A 15,046-nucleotide genomic window follows, 5' to 3' on the forward strand; every position below is an offset into this window, starting at 1 on the left:
TTGAGAAGTGCTGAGCAGCTAGCAGCTCCTCTTGACTACCGTGGGAGCTGCTGAGTGCTCAGCACTTTTGAAAACCCAGCCAAGTCAGGTATGTCTACACTTGGAGCTGGGGGTGTGATTCCCAGCTCCAGATGACGTATCCACGCTAGCGCAGATCAAGCTAGTGCACTAAAAACAGAATGTAGCCATGGTGGCACAAGCAACTCGCCACCCAAAATGCATTCCCTCAGAGACGCTAGATACGTAACTTGGGTGGCTTGCACGCTAGCTCAGTGAGAGCTAGCATATGAATGTCTCCTAGACCTGGGAATTATACCTCTGCCTTGAAGTGCAGACATACCCTTAGTTAGATACCTTCGTAAGGATTTAGGGCTCGGATTTTCAAAGGAAATTCAATGTGAGCTGTGCACCTAGCTCCCTTACGTTTTTTGGTTTTGTTTTTTTTTTTAATCCCTATCAAGGAAGCATTTTTAAAATCTTGGTCCTAAGTCCCTTTCCAGCTGTTACAATGCAGGTCTACTTACTTCGCAGAGGTTAAGTGGTTATTTATCCGATCAAACACTGAACATGCGTCATATACTTACAGCTAAATGCAAAGGACTTTTAGTAGCTCCTGAATCTGGTTCATCAAAAATGTTGCTGGTTTTTTCCAGAAGCTAAAAAGAAGAAGAAGAGTAGTTTTAAAATGTCTTGCAAAGCATAAACACTTCCACAGCAACCTAAAACAAAACAAATCAGATTACAAGTTACAACTTGTTAAAAGCAGGTTTACGGTTACTTTGGTGAAGAGAGAAATGTTTGCCAGATTTACTATATACCAACGGAAGTACCAGGAAGATTTTAATACTAATCTTCAAGAATACCCGATTTCTAAACATAAAAGAAAACACTAAGAATCCTACTTCTATACAAGTGGCTTTCAGTGCCCAGAGTATGGTGTACTCTACTGTATGTTAAATGTTATTTTCTGTCAACTGCCTCTGTAAAATAGATGCTAAATTTAAAAGTCAATCTGGTTCCCACTGAAGTCAAACTACCCACTGATTTTAATGGCAGCAGGATTGCCCCCTTAATTTGTTCTCTTTTGAGTGACTATTAACTTTAAGAAATGTGGTCTTTTAAAAAACAAACAACAACAAAACTTATTCTTAAATACATAGGCTTCATATGTAGCTACACTAAACTGAATGATAAAATTAGAAAGCAAAAGTCTATGTGTGGATTTTTGCAGCACTATCACCACCTGTAAGGCTTCCTGGAAATGACCTCTTGTACTAACCAAATTCCTGTCCTCGCTTGACTTTTACTCAGAATGAGATAGGATAACCTCTGCCACTTCAAGTGTCAAAAATTAGCAGGCAGACAAAAATATTTTGTTTGCAGACATTTCCCACAAATACTTAAGGAAGGTTTTTAATGCGTGTTTAACAGCTTTTTGTTGTGACCTCCCCCACAAAATATTTTCCAATTATTTGATGCAATGAAGTCAAAACTAGTTTAAGCCCCAGGACATTCTCATCCATGTTAAGAGTCCCACTGAAATCAGAGGGACGACTTGCATGTGAAAGGATTACTCACAAAGGAAGAAGGATTTGCAGAGCCGAGCCCTTAGCCCAAATTATGAATGATAAATAAATCTGTAAGAAGAATGTAATGTGTTTGTATATGCTTATCAAAGCAGGAATTACCTTTACAATGACAAGGCCAGCACATCTCATAACTAATCATACTTACAGACAGCTCTCAAAGCACTTTACAGGCTTGTCAAGTGGGATAACTATTCACCACCTGAATGGAACATGGCAGCTATTTAACAGCAGTAGCAAAATTTCACTGGGATGATTATTATTTATATTACTATAGCGCCTATGAGTCCTGGTCATGGACCAGGAACACATCGTGCTAGGCGCTGTACAGATAGAAAGTGGAGTCCAAAAACATGTCCAAGTGAAGCTGCAAGGGTGATGATGTGTTTGTATACAGTGCCACTGGTGTGCACGGAATGTTACACTACAATTAGAGACAGTCCTTATCTTAAGGCATTTATGATCTAAGACGAGTATGGGTATGACATCAAGAGGATGCTGGAGGAAATAATATCAGGCAAGAGTTGATGGAAAGGGTGATGAGTAATTAATAAGTTTGTGGGGCTGCAGAAGCCATGACAGTTCTTTTTATAGTTATTTATTTTTATGATGGAGATAGATAGTTGAGGATTTGTAGGAAAAGGTGGGTTTCAAGGAGGAGAGGAAGATTTTGTGGCATATACAGTATTAGGGGCAACATTCCAGGCATATAGGGCTGCATGGAAGAAGGTATGAAGATGCTTGTATGAGAAGGAGAAAAACTGTAGACACAATATCAAATGTTTCCCTGATGTAACTCCATTGACTTTAACAGAATTACACCAAGAATAAATCTGACCCATCATAACTATCCAACCCGATTACCATCTAATGTTAACAATCTAGTCAAATGCCACAAAGATATGCATATGTATAATTCTACTGTAATTCTAGGAAAATAAATTGATTTTATTTACAAATACATGGTTAGTGTCTTAAAAAATATTAAAATTGGGAAAGAACAATATGTTAACATTGGACACTGCTGATAATTCAATATTTGTGTATGTTAATACAAAATATACTCCTTCCAGATACAGGCCTCAAGCATGCAATTTGAATCAGGAATCAAATCCAACTGCGATCTTTCAGAATTTTGGGTGGTGTGGAGATGGGAGTTGGGTTTACTGTTCCACTTTGGGCTCTTCTCTAATTCCTACCTTGTTTTCCTCTCTGTTTATAAAGTGTGACAAAGTTCCTGCTCTACCTTGGTGGGTCTTGCGCTTATTGGTGGATTTGCTCGCCTTGGAGCTTCATGGCAGCCCTCAGCTTGGACGTTTTTCTGAACCCACAGTCCAGGTCGACTCCTCCTGTGTCTGACCAGAAGTTGGAGGATTTGGGGGGAACCCGGGCCCACCTTCTACTCCGGGTTCCAGCCCAGGGCCCTGTGGAATGCAGCTGTCTAGAGTGCCTCCTGGAACAGCTACAACTCCCTGGGCTACTTCCCCATGGCCTCCTCCCAACACCTTCTTTATCCTCACCATAGGACCTTCCTCCCGGTGTCTGATAATGCTTGTACACCTCAGTCCTCCAACAGTCCGCGTTCTCACTCTCAGCTCCTAGTGCCTCTTGCTCCCAGCTCCTCACCACAAACTGAAGTGAGCTCCTTTTTAAAACCCAGGTGCCCTGATTAGCCTGCCTTAATTGATTCTAGCAGCTTCTTGATTGGCTGCAGGTTTTCTAATCAGCCTGTCTTAATTGTTTCCAGAAGGTTCCTGATTGTTCTGGAACCTTCCCTGTTACCTTACCCAGGGAAAAGGGACCTACTTAGCCTGGGGCTAATATATCTGCTTTCTATTACTCTCCTATAGCCATCTGGCCCGACCCTGTCACAACAGTTATTTAAACATTTATAAAAAATCCTTATTTAATAATCTGCATTTGATGACAACTGGGATTATTTTTTTAAGGTGCCTATTTTCTTTGGAGAAATTTCTCCGTGAGCAGCCAATATATATACATTAGTATTCAGCATCATTTTAATCTAAATATTTGGCCTGTAGTCTTCAGTTCCATGAGGCATGCTCTTGTACAGATGATTAATCTGAATTCCTATTTTCTCCAGTGGGTAATTGAACCTCTAAAAATAAAAGTGACCACTAAACCGGTTCCCCGTCTGATTAACACTTATCCCTTTTTAATTAAATTCCTCCCATTTATTGAACATCAAACCACTACATTTTGGGATCAGAACCTTAACATGGAACTTCTCCCTTTATCTATTAGGAGGCTCTAGAAGTTTTTGAGCAAGACAGATAATTGTCTTTCGAATAGAGAAAAAATAATTTGCAAGTTACCAGAATTAAGGCTCTAGATGAAGAAACTGCAGGATTGGAGAGCTCTCACAAAAGGAATCTTAGTGTCTTAGAATTAAAACATCTTAAGATACTGCAGACTAATCTTAGTAAGCTTACTACTCAAAATGCTGAATTTCTCTATCATAAAGTCAAGCATAAATACAAATTTGATGGTAAACCTGGTAACTCTCCAGGCTCTCAGATACACAGCCAGAAAATGCAAGACAAGAAATTTGTAAAAGAAAACAAGCCTCAGTAGTTCAAAGAGATACAAATAATGATTTTTGAGTGCATCTTGCTACATGTAATTCTTCATACTAATTAAATATAAATTTCCACATGGATTCTATAGAATTAAACATTACACCCACAAAACAGACAAAAAAGGCCAGGTCCCTGTTACTGTGCAAAATGCCTCTGCAGATAAGGTTTTGTCAGTATTTCCATGGCTTTGTAATTTGTTCATAATAAATTACAATTGTTCATGTGCTTAGGTGACTGGGGGAGAGGGGAGGTGTCATGATGACTTTAGACCTGCCCCCTCAACAAACATTTTGGGATTCAATTAATAAATAAAGGAAACTGAGTTTGGAACATAAGCTCATTTATCTCACTTTAATAAAAGTGAATAAATTTAGTTATGGTGCAAGACTACGCATTAAAGCGATATTCAGCAGCTATTATTTTATCTCTAGCTCCATCCCACCCTTCAAAAAAAGTTGTCTATACTCCTGTTATTGCCACATTTGTCATAAGAACAGATACATGTAAAGTAATGGGTCTATATGGAGTACACTTATAGTTCTAACTCCATAATGCATTCATCTCGCATTACATTTGTGCAGAAATTATATACAATTAGGTATTTTTTTAAACATATGTGAATTTAGTGTTCATGAAAGGTGGCAGACTGACAGCCCTGGAGACCAAAATACTCTTAACCAACAGAACTGGCAAAGTTTGGTGGTGGTTGTTTTTTTGTGATGTGGACACTTGTCCACTGAAAACAGGCCAGAGACGAATTCATTGTTGCACACAAAACTATTCATTAACCATCAGATGTTAGCAATTTTTGATCACTACTGAACTGGACTAAAACCAATACCTGGCAGTGAAAGGCTTCTCATATCACATTTCTAATCCCCTGAGCAATCTAGTCCTCTTAGTTGCTTACTAACTAGGCTTCTGCGGCATTTAAACCAGTGTCAATAACTTAACATCATAAAGGGACATTTTAAGTAAAAGTGGTGAGTGACACTTTTTAAAAGATTAGGGATAGGATACCCATGCTTTCTACATTTCCTCACTTGATACAAGCACATTTTAAAATGGTCAGTTTATGTACGAAGAGTTGGAGAAAAGGCTTCATTTTCCTTCACACCCGGCCAACCTCTTCTGAACCCACTTCCCTGCAGGGGTTTTTAGTAGTATGATGCTAGTTTCACAAAGCTGGTACAATGTAAGCAAACTCCTATGACCATGACTTAGTTATCTCACTGCTAGTTAATTACCCTGTGAAGCTGGTATTATAAACTGTACCCTATCTCTCTCAACTCTGTGCCACGATTAGAAATACTTATAGTTCTTGCACTGTTTTTTACAGGAGGGGTATTTATTGACATCAAGAGGATTTGCTGCCTGTTCTAATCCTCTGGCTATAATAATGGATTATGATCAATTATTGTCCATGTTTTTCTGGTTTCTGATGTATCACTCAATGATACAGGATGGTTTATATGCTTCTTCTTACAGGCTATATAGTATGTTCTAGGAATTAGCTCTAGTAAAAATAAGGAAAAGCTCTACATGGCATTTCTGAAATTTATAATCATTAAACAGAATGGCAGATGAACAGTTTAGTCACTCATAAAATGTTTAAATCAGGCTGCTGAAAGGAAGAAGTTAGAAGCTATTTCAGTCCATACATATCACAGTGAGGGGTGCTATGTTAAATCATACAATAGACAGAAATACATGGTTGCAAACAGGATCTGACAAGTTCAAAAGTTTTGATGCACCATATTATGCGTGTTGTTGGTAACTGTGTTAAGTAAAGGTCTGATCCAGCTCCCACTGAAGTCAATGAGAGCCTTTCCATTGATAAGTACCCCACCCTACACCGTAATGCAACTTTTATATAGATATTCAGAGTTACATTCAAACATGAATATTTTAAATGTTAATGAACTTTTTCAATTAGTGCAGGCGTGGCCAACCTGTGGCTCTGGAGCCGCATGCAGCTCTGCGGAGGTTAATATGCACAGGCGCTGACTCCAAGGCTGGAACTACAAATGTTAACTTTCCAATGTGCTGTGGGGTGCTCACTGCTCAACCCCCTGCTCTGCCCCAGGTCCTGCCACCACTCCACCCCTTCCCCCCCAGTCTGCCATGCCCTCGCTCCTCCCCTGTCCCCACCAGAGCCTCCTGCGCACTGCGAAACAGCTGATTGCCGCGGATGGGAAGGTGGGGAAGAGGGGGAGGCGCTGATTGGCATGGCTGCTGGTGGACGGGAGGCACTGGGGGCTGGAGGGGGGTAGCGGATGGGGGGGCTGCTGACATATTACTGTGGCTCTTTGGCAATGTTCATTGGTAAATTCTGGCTCCTTCTCAGGCTCAGGTTGGCCACCCCTGAATTAATATAATTAATATTAATCACATAAAATAGCAGACCGTTAGGCTAGATGGGTATAATGTGATAATCTAGCCATGGTATTTATTTTGAAAGGGTGTCAAGCAAATAGCATATGGAAATTTTCACACTCACACAGAGCTAATCAGAAGGCAATTAAGACAACAGAAATATTAGAATAGCGTACTTTTGCATTAAAAAATGTGTACAGATATAACTTCTAATACATGAGGTCATCCAGAACAAGCAATTAGTTACGATTTCAGAATGCCACTTTCAAAACAGAGCATAAATATTAGAGTGACATGTAGGTTTGAGACTGATCTCCCCTTCTCCATTGCAATATGAAGACTCAAGCACCATTTACACTGCAGGAAAAACATATTAGCCAGACCTGTGATTAAATATTGCTCTTGCTGGCTAAGTGTTAACACAGTTTCCTGGCCAGCATAGGCAGGACAAAACAAACTTCAACATGGTTAGAACTGGGTAGTTCACAGACTAATAGAATATTAACCTCTGTACCATTCTACATCAAAGGGATGACATGTTTAGCTTCAGAGTTCATTCTAAATTAAAGGGCTAAATTCAAAGCTGATGTATAAAGTGACACAAAATTACACATCAGTAAGTAGGGGTAAGGGTATCTATACTAGAAAAGCTGCATAGGTTTAACTTGATCAAGACAAACTGGTGTGAACCTCAATCCAGGAAACAAGCACTTGGTTGAGTACTTTAATGAAATCAGGATCTTAAACCAGATTAACCCTTTATAAATCAATTTCGCTTATGTCAGTAATTTAGCACAGTAATTTACTGAATTAATCTAATGCAATTTAAAGATTAAATAAATTTAGGTGCCTGTACAATTCAGATTTACGCCAGTTCAGGTAGATTAATCTGTGAATCAAAACTGAAATCAATCAGTGCAACTTTTCTAATGCAGATAAGGCCTATAGATACCAAGAGGCTTGAAGAAGGTATAGATTGAAGTAGGGTTTGAGCTAATTTAAATCTGCACCTTTTGTACATGCTCCTGGTTATCTGATTTTCCTGCTATGCTCCTTTCCTCTGTCCACTCTCTGTGTAAATTACTTAGGGTTTGTCTACACTTAAAGCACTACAGCAGCGCACCTACACCGCTGAAGCGCTTCAGTGAAGACACTACTTACGCAGATGGAAGGGGTTCTCCCATGGATGAAGGTAAACTACCTCCCCGAAGTGGCGGATCAGAGAATTCATCCCTTGACCTAGTGCTGTCTACACTGGGCATTACGTTGGTTTAACTGCGTAGCTCAGGTGTGGATTTTTCACACCCCTGAGTGACATAGTTATACCAATCTAATTCCCAGTGTAGAACAGGCCTTAGAGTCCCATAGATTCAGACTCACTTCTGAATTGGCCCTGTAATTTAAAAGAAAACACCCTAGAAACCGTAGATTTTGCTTCACATTACCAAAAGCAGCTTTAATTTATATACAGAAAGTAACAAACCAATCAGATACATGTGATTGATCCACTGGATCTAGAAAATCACACTGATTGAAGAAAAGCAAAATATTTTCAAGTGGAAGCTTGAAATCTAGTCTTTAAGAAGCAGCAGTCAGAAGGCTTGCTTTAAATGAAAGTGACACACATGCATTTATTTGAAATACATAGCATGCTGGTTAAGAAATTGTGATTCTTCTGTTGAGTTCATAACAGAGTGAATAGGAGAACGTGTATAGCAGTAAGAATTTAAATGAAAATCAAAGCACACAACATGCAATTATTTTTTTCATTTACTTACTATCTCCAATGGATTTTTGCTTCCAATCTGATTAAAAATGGTAATTAGTATAATTAAAACACAGAATATGAAAACGTTTTGGTGCATTGCAGATGTTTCTTTTTTAGTTCTTTGCTTTACAATAAACTGCATTACAAATATTTCTTGAAATATTTTTCATGAAATAGGTCTCTGATCTAAAGGTCTTGATCTTGCAGGTCTCTGCTTATATATGTAGCACTACTAAAGCAAATGGGACAACTCACTACTGAAAGTACATATTCAGGGCCCAGTCTACGTGGAGTCAAACATTTTCTTTATTGGGAAAAAAAATAGAAAAGTAGGGGGAAAATACTATGGAATACAGATCTATCTCTAACCTGTTTGTTCAATGGTTACTGTTACAGATATATGCTTAAAATTATAAAGTGCTTTTTTATGCTAGTAAAAAAAACCCTGAAACGTAATTGTTTTTATAATATCAGTGAACACAGAGAGTAAGCAAACTATTAAAAAACCTTTGTTAAAAAACTAGAAAACTCTGTCAGCAACCCAATTATCTCATCAACCCAGACCACAGAAACAAGGATGTTTGTTTACCATTGGATGGAATTTGGACTTGATCTAAAACTAGCAATAAGAAATCATTTTAATGGCTGTGTTACAGGTGATAATTATGTTGCCAATGTGCTATTTAAGGACACATTTTGATTCTCGCATGAGATTTATACACATAATTGCCATTTGTGCTAATGGGAGTTCCATGACTCTCTCCAACACACAGCCATGTGCTAATAGATTCTCTGTAGACTCCACTCTAAGCAAAGTCACACTAGAATTCTTCCTGTTCCACTAAAAGATTAATCATCAATATGGTGATGCAGGAGATGTTGCTAACTGGTGGTGCCACTAGGAAGGCTCTCTTTGTTAAATACATGTGAAAAATTAATGCTCTTCTGAAAATTGCCTTCAGGAGGGCTAGAATAGAGATCATAATTCTGTCTTCATTATACTTCTTTAAAACAACTGCAGAGATGCAATTATATGTATTATGCTGTAATTTTCCTACCATAATGAACTCAGGTTACGCAGTAAAACACTGTTACACCGTTTCAATTTCAGTAAGGTTCTGTGACTTAACAAAAATAAATTTGCCAACCAATCTTTAATCCAGCAATAATGCTACATATTCTATTTACTGCTGTTCCTACATTTTATTATAGTCCTTGGCACATGTCCCACAGCTCTGTACATCTGAAGAAAGAAGATGGCCAGTTATTGCTGTGGGGGGATAGGAGTCTTCTGTCATTGATTTGTGTTATTAATGTTGGGCAGATTTTTTTTTTAAATTACATGACATTGTTACATGTGATTTTCCCCTCTAAATTTCAAGCTTTGATTTGGGACAAAAGGAAGGTATAAAAACAGCTAAAGGGGAAATAAAGGGAACAAAGAGGGAACTAGAGCAATGAATGAGAGGTCCTAATGTTACACCAATCAGGCAGTTTAGAGGTAGACATGCTGCTCCTTGAGCCACCAGGAAGGTCAAGGAGTTCTGACAGCCACCCACTCACCCACTTAGCAGTGCATCTACATTCCAGACTGCAAAGAGATACAGGCATTATTGGCCTGGGTGTATGTATGGCTAGTAGGTACTCTGGGTACTCACATTAAATAAATATCACTGCCTACATTCTTTCGGGTTAAATAATTTAGGCTGACTTGGATGATAATCGTTTTTTAAAAATGCTGTGGGAATTTTTGTTTACCCTACTTGGAAATTTTGATGTCTCCAGACAGGACTCAGCATGACGGTCACTTGGTTTATGACCACTCCCTCTCTTGGTAGTAAAGGACATTTCTCTCCCTCCATTTTATGCCTATATTCGTGTGGTGATGGTGGTTGCAACTACTCTTGGTTAGAGTTATGGTCACATTCCAGCAGCCTGAACCAGGCATATGCTATTTTCTCAGAACACCTCATGCTATAACAGTAGATCTTTCTTATTGTTAGAAATAAAGGGCCCCATTATTAAAGGGTGAAAGATGATTTCAAGTAGACCTCAATAGAACTAGGATTATTTACACCAGCTGAGGTGCTGCCATCCTTTTGCCTTGTCCACACAGAATCCAATTCTTAAATGTACTCTTCACAATACAGTTTCCAGGGGAGACACCGAAACCCCTCTTTTATTAAAAGCCACTTTTAAAAGGAGGATTATTTATGCAGAGCTTGCCTCCTACAGACCTCCTGTATACGCTCCTGATGGTTCCACTTGCTTCCACAATGCACACTTTTACCCAAAATGTTCCCCTGGAGAAGACCTGCCAGACTCCAATTTTTAAATATCCCGACAACAACTTGAAGTAAAGTGCAGAAAGAAGATACTTTTCCTTCTATACACCTCTTCTCCACCAAGGTAGTAATGCCAATAGAGTCAAGCTCATCCCTGGTACAATCCCATGGCTCTGGCATCTGGCCTCTGACTCCAGCTCCAACCCTGAGCTCCAATTCCTGAATGCTGACTCCAGCTCTAACCACTAGACCTGACTCCTGCTCTAACCACTAGACATGACCACCCACATACTGGTCTCTGACACTAAATCTGGGATTGTTAACAACTCTGGTATCAAAGTCATGAGCAAGTTACTCTACTCATCCCAAACAAGTGCTGTTAAAGATGCTGAAAACACTTACGCATATGCTTCATTTTCAGTTCATGCTTAATTTTTCCAGAATTGAATCTAAAATCTTGAGAGCACTTCATAAAATGTCAAACACTGTATTCTGTATACAGACGTTTATTTACTGAGTAACTATTTTAGACATTTTTAGATAATTTTGGAAAGTTTCAGCGGGATCACTTCTTGTATCCTTCCAGCTATAAAAATCAAGTACCTTAGTTACCAGGAAGCCAATTGTATTTGTCCCTGGGGGAAAGAAAAATTAAAAATAAAATTCTTACATATGATGTCACATTAACATCTCCTATCTCGGGAGCTGCCAGGCCTCGGAATACACCCAGGTGCTTGTGCCTTAAGTCACTCACCACTGAACTGTAGCCACCACTTGCTTGAAACACAGCACCCTTGAAGAACCAGAGTGGTAACTGCCTCCAGTCAGTCACAAAGGGGGAAGGTAGAACCGTGTCCTCATAATAAAGAGGTGGAGATGCAGACAACAAGGAAGCCCAACAGCTGCATCTGGACAAATATCTGAGTCATAGCCAGATGTGGAAATGGAACTTTTGAATGCTTGTCCAAACCAAAGGTTAACTTATCACTAATAATTAGCCTCAGCTCCCTGCTGTGATGGATTGATGATTGTTGATAAGGGATATATAAAATTAGCATTAACCATATGACAGATTTACTGGGCTAATGATTTTAGCTTCTTCACATACCAGGTTTACATTGTACTTCCTCTGCATTCTTAAGATGTTTTTCTGAGTGCAGGAGCTCTCTCATACACTTCAACAGACTGCCTCAGCTAAATGAAAGAGACATATCAAGATATGCCTCTTCTATTAGATGTGATTTTCAGTGCAATCATGTTCTCATCCCATCCTCAACTGTATTACAGTTGCATTAATTCACTTTCTGCCTCAGCCAAAATGTAGAATTCATTTGCAGATAGAACAAAGGAGAGAATAGATTACAATAAAAAAGAATAATTAATTCTTATGGCCAATCAAAATATTTCACTGCTGCAGAATGACATTTATTTTACGTGCTCTAAACCTACATAAAATCAAAGGGGTTTAACTGGCCTTCCAGATAACATTTTAATGTGAAATTACAGCTTAAATTTCACACTTTGCACATCAATTCAGATTTTACATTCATGGCCCATTTCAGTGAAATATACAGGTTTTTTAAAAACATCAGTATTAACTCAGTGATGTTAATCTTACCATGACTCCAAAATATTAGCTAACGACCTCCCTGAATACTAACGGAATCAGTCCAGATTTTAAAAAATGTGTAGGGAAAGAGGTTATTTTTAGCAGAAAGAAAGCAGATGGGAGATCCTGACACATTTAATCAGATATGTGTGCCTACCATTCAGTCTTTTATGACTGGCTAGTTACAGATGGAGATAGAATTCAGGTATCCATTCTCATCCCCATTTCTTTAGCTGCATGATGTTATTCACTACTGTACAGATATTCCATTAACATCCCAGATGACATAAGTGCCATCAGGTACAAAAGCCCTCTGATTGAACACTATTTCAGAACAAGATATTATGATGGGGATGACCGTGTAAGCTTTATCTAACTGGGTCAAAAGATTTGCCTTTTCATTATTAATTCCCTTCTCTCCTAACTACCCCCATTCACACACAACACTCAGTTCACTCCAGCTGGTGTGGGAAGATGTAGGATTTCCAACTCGATGCCCTGAGGCAGGCAGATACTACACACAGGAGGAAGAATTCATAGAATCATAGAATATCAGGGTTGGAAGGGACCTCAGGAGGTCATCTAGTCCAACCCCCTGCTCAAAACAAGATCAATCCCCAACTAAATCATCCCAGCTAGGGCTTTGTCAAGCCTGACCTTAAAAACTTCCAAGGAAGGAGATTCCACCACCTCCCTAGGTAACACATTCCAGTGTTTCACCTCCCTCCTAGTGAAAAAGTTTTTCCTAATATCCAACCTAAACCTCCCCAACTGCAACTTGAGACCATTACTCCTTGTTCTGTCATCAGCTACCACTGAGAACAGTCTAGATCCATCCTCTTTGGAACGCCCTTTCAGGTAGTTGAAAGCAGCTATCAAATCGCCCCTCATTCTTCTCTTCCGCAGACTAAACAATCCCAGTTCCCTCAGCCTCTCCTCATAAGTCATGTGTTCCAGTCCCCTAATCATTTTTGTTGCCCTCCGCTGGACTCTTTCCAATTTTTCCACATCCTTCTTGTAGTGTGGGGCCCAAAACTGGACACAGTACTCCAGATGAGGCCTCACCAATGTCGAATAGAGGGGAACGATCATGTCTCTCGATTTGCTGGCAATGCCCCTACGTATACATCCCAAAATGCCATTGGCCTTCTTGGCAACAAGGGCACACTGTTGACTCATATCCAGCTTCTCATCCACTGTAACCCCTAGGTCCTTTTCTGCAGAACTGCTGCCGAGCCATTCGGTCCCTAGTCTGTAGCGGTGCATGGGATTCTTCCGTCCTAAGTGCAGGATTCTGCACTTGTCCTTGTTGAACCTCATCAGATTTCTTTTGGCCCAATCCTCTAATTTGTCTAGGTCCCTCTGTATCCTATCCCTACCCTCCAGCGTATCTACCTCTCCTCCCAGTTTAGTGTCATCTGCAAACTTGCTGAGGGTGCAATCCACACCATCCTCCAGATCATTTATGAAGATATTGAACAAAACCGGCCCCAAGACCCATCCTTGGGGCACTCCACTTGATACCGGCTGCCAATTAGACATGGAGCCATTGATCACTACCCGTTGAGCCCAACACAAAGGATTCATCACAAAGGATGGACAGGTAACATTTCCATGCTGCCCTCCCTCAAAGGTTCCACTGGAGAGCAAGAGCAGGGGAGGCAACTTTAAGTCACCGTTGAGACTCCCTCACAGCCCTACCAGTTTAAACTGACCAGGGAATATCTCCCAGCTGCCTAGGCCACACCCCTCCCCAGCTAGCACCTCCTACATTGGGGCTTGGGTTGGAAGAAGGGAGATTGTCATGCCTTAATATGCCCAGTCTTTTTGCCCTACCCTACTTTCCAGTGTCAAGAGTCCCGCTTTACATTGGGAGAAGCTTACACTTCTTAATAAAACACATACACTCACAGCATTATCTGTGCACTACACATCTTAATTGTAAGGCTGGACATTTTTCTAAAATCACCTTCCTGTTCGTTATGTGAATACGGAGGGGCTGAGTTTCTGAGTGTACTATAGATCACTGATGCTTTGAGGATAGAATCTCGCTTTCAGTTATACATGTGCAACCTCAACCTTACAGAAAAGCATAATTGTGAGCAGAAATTAACCTTAATTATTTGAAGAATCTGGAATGATTTATTTAATCTTAACGAGAGTTGAGGGAGCTCCTTTGTTCCTAGGATAGGGTCCACAATGAATAACAGAGAAGCCAAAAAAACATCTCATTCCATGGACAATTATCCTTTCCCCAACTGAAACCAGGGAATTTTTTTAAAATAATGCTGATAAAAGTAGGATGCTTAAGAAAACATGGATCAGTTCTCCTAACTAATTTATCTCCATTTTATATGGTCTCTTCCTTTTATATCTTTTAATTAAGAAGTGACCAATTATTTTAAATAGGGTTTTTTATATACAGTTTAGGTCAGAAACCACCATAAAACAGAAAAACATGAATATAACCAGCCCTTTGGAAAGTCTGATGAATTGCAGAATGCTTGAAGCAAGCAATCCTATGCATCAATCCACAGATTCAACCTGGGGGTTAATTAGAATTGAATGCTTCCTGCAACATTAACTAAGGAGTCCTGTACAGGTAGCCCAAACCTCCAGACATTAAGAGTCAAGTCACCCTGTTTTGTATCTCCTTCCCCACACCAAGAGCACTCCCCACCCCAGGGCAAGTTCTACCCGGGGGGGGGGGGGGAAGAGAGAGATTTATATTTTCCTCCATTTAGTGATGCTTTCAGCTTTGGGACTGCAGTGTTTGGGCACTCTCCAATTTTCCATCCAGTTCACTAACCATGATAAGCAGG

General features: G+C 39.8%; 1 protein-coding gene across 9 annotated transcripts in view; it reads right to left on the reverse strand.

The window, feature by feature from the left end:
* Positions 1–15,046, reverse strand: part of ANKRD44 (ankyrin repeat domain 44) — a 203,032-nt gene that overhangs the window by 35,239 nt on the left and 152,747 nt on the right. For all 9 annotated transcript variants that reach the window (XM_074967820.1, XM_074967819.1, XM_074967817.1 and 6 more), the window contains one exon: positions 585–656. In XM_074967820.1, the coding sequence (XP_074823921.1) occupies positions 585–656 (72 nt within the window). The remainder of the gene's footprint in view (positions 1–584; positions 657–15,046) is intronic.

The sequence above is a fragment of the Natator depressus genome, chromosome 11, assembly GCF_965152275.1.
Source record: "Natator depressus isolate rNatDep1 chromosome 11, rNatDep2.hap1, whole genome shotgun sequence".
NCBI lineage: Eukaryota > Metazoa > Chordata > Testudines > Cheloniidae > Natator > Natator depressus.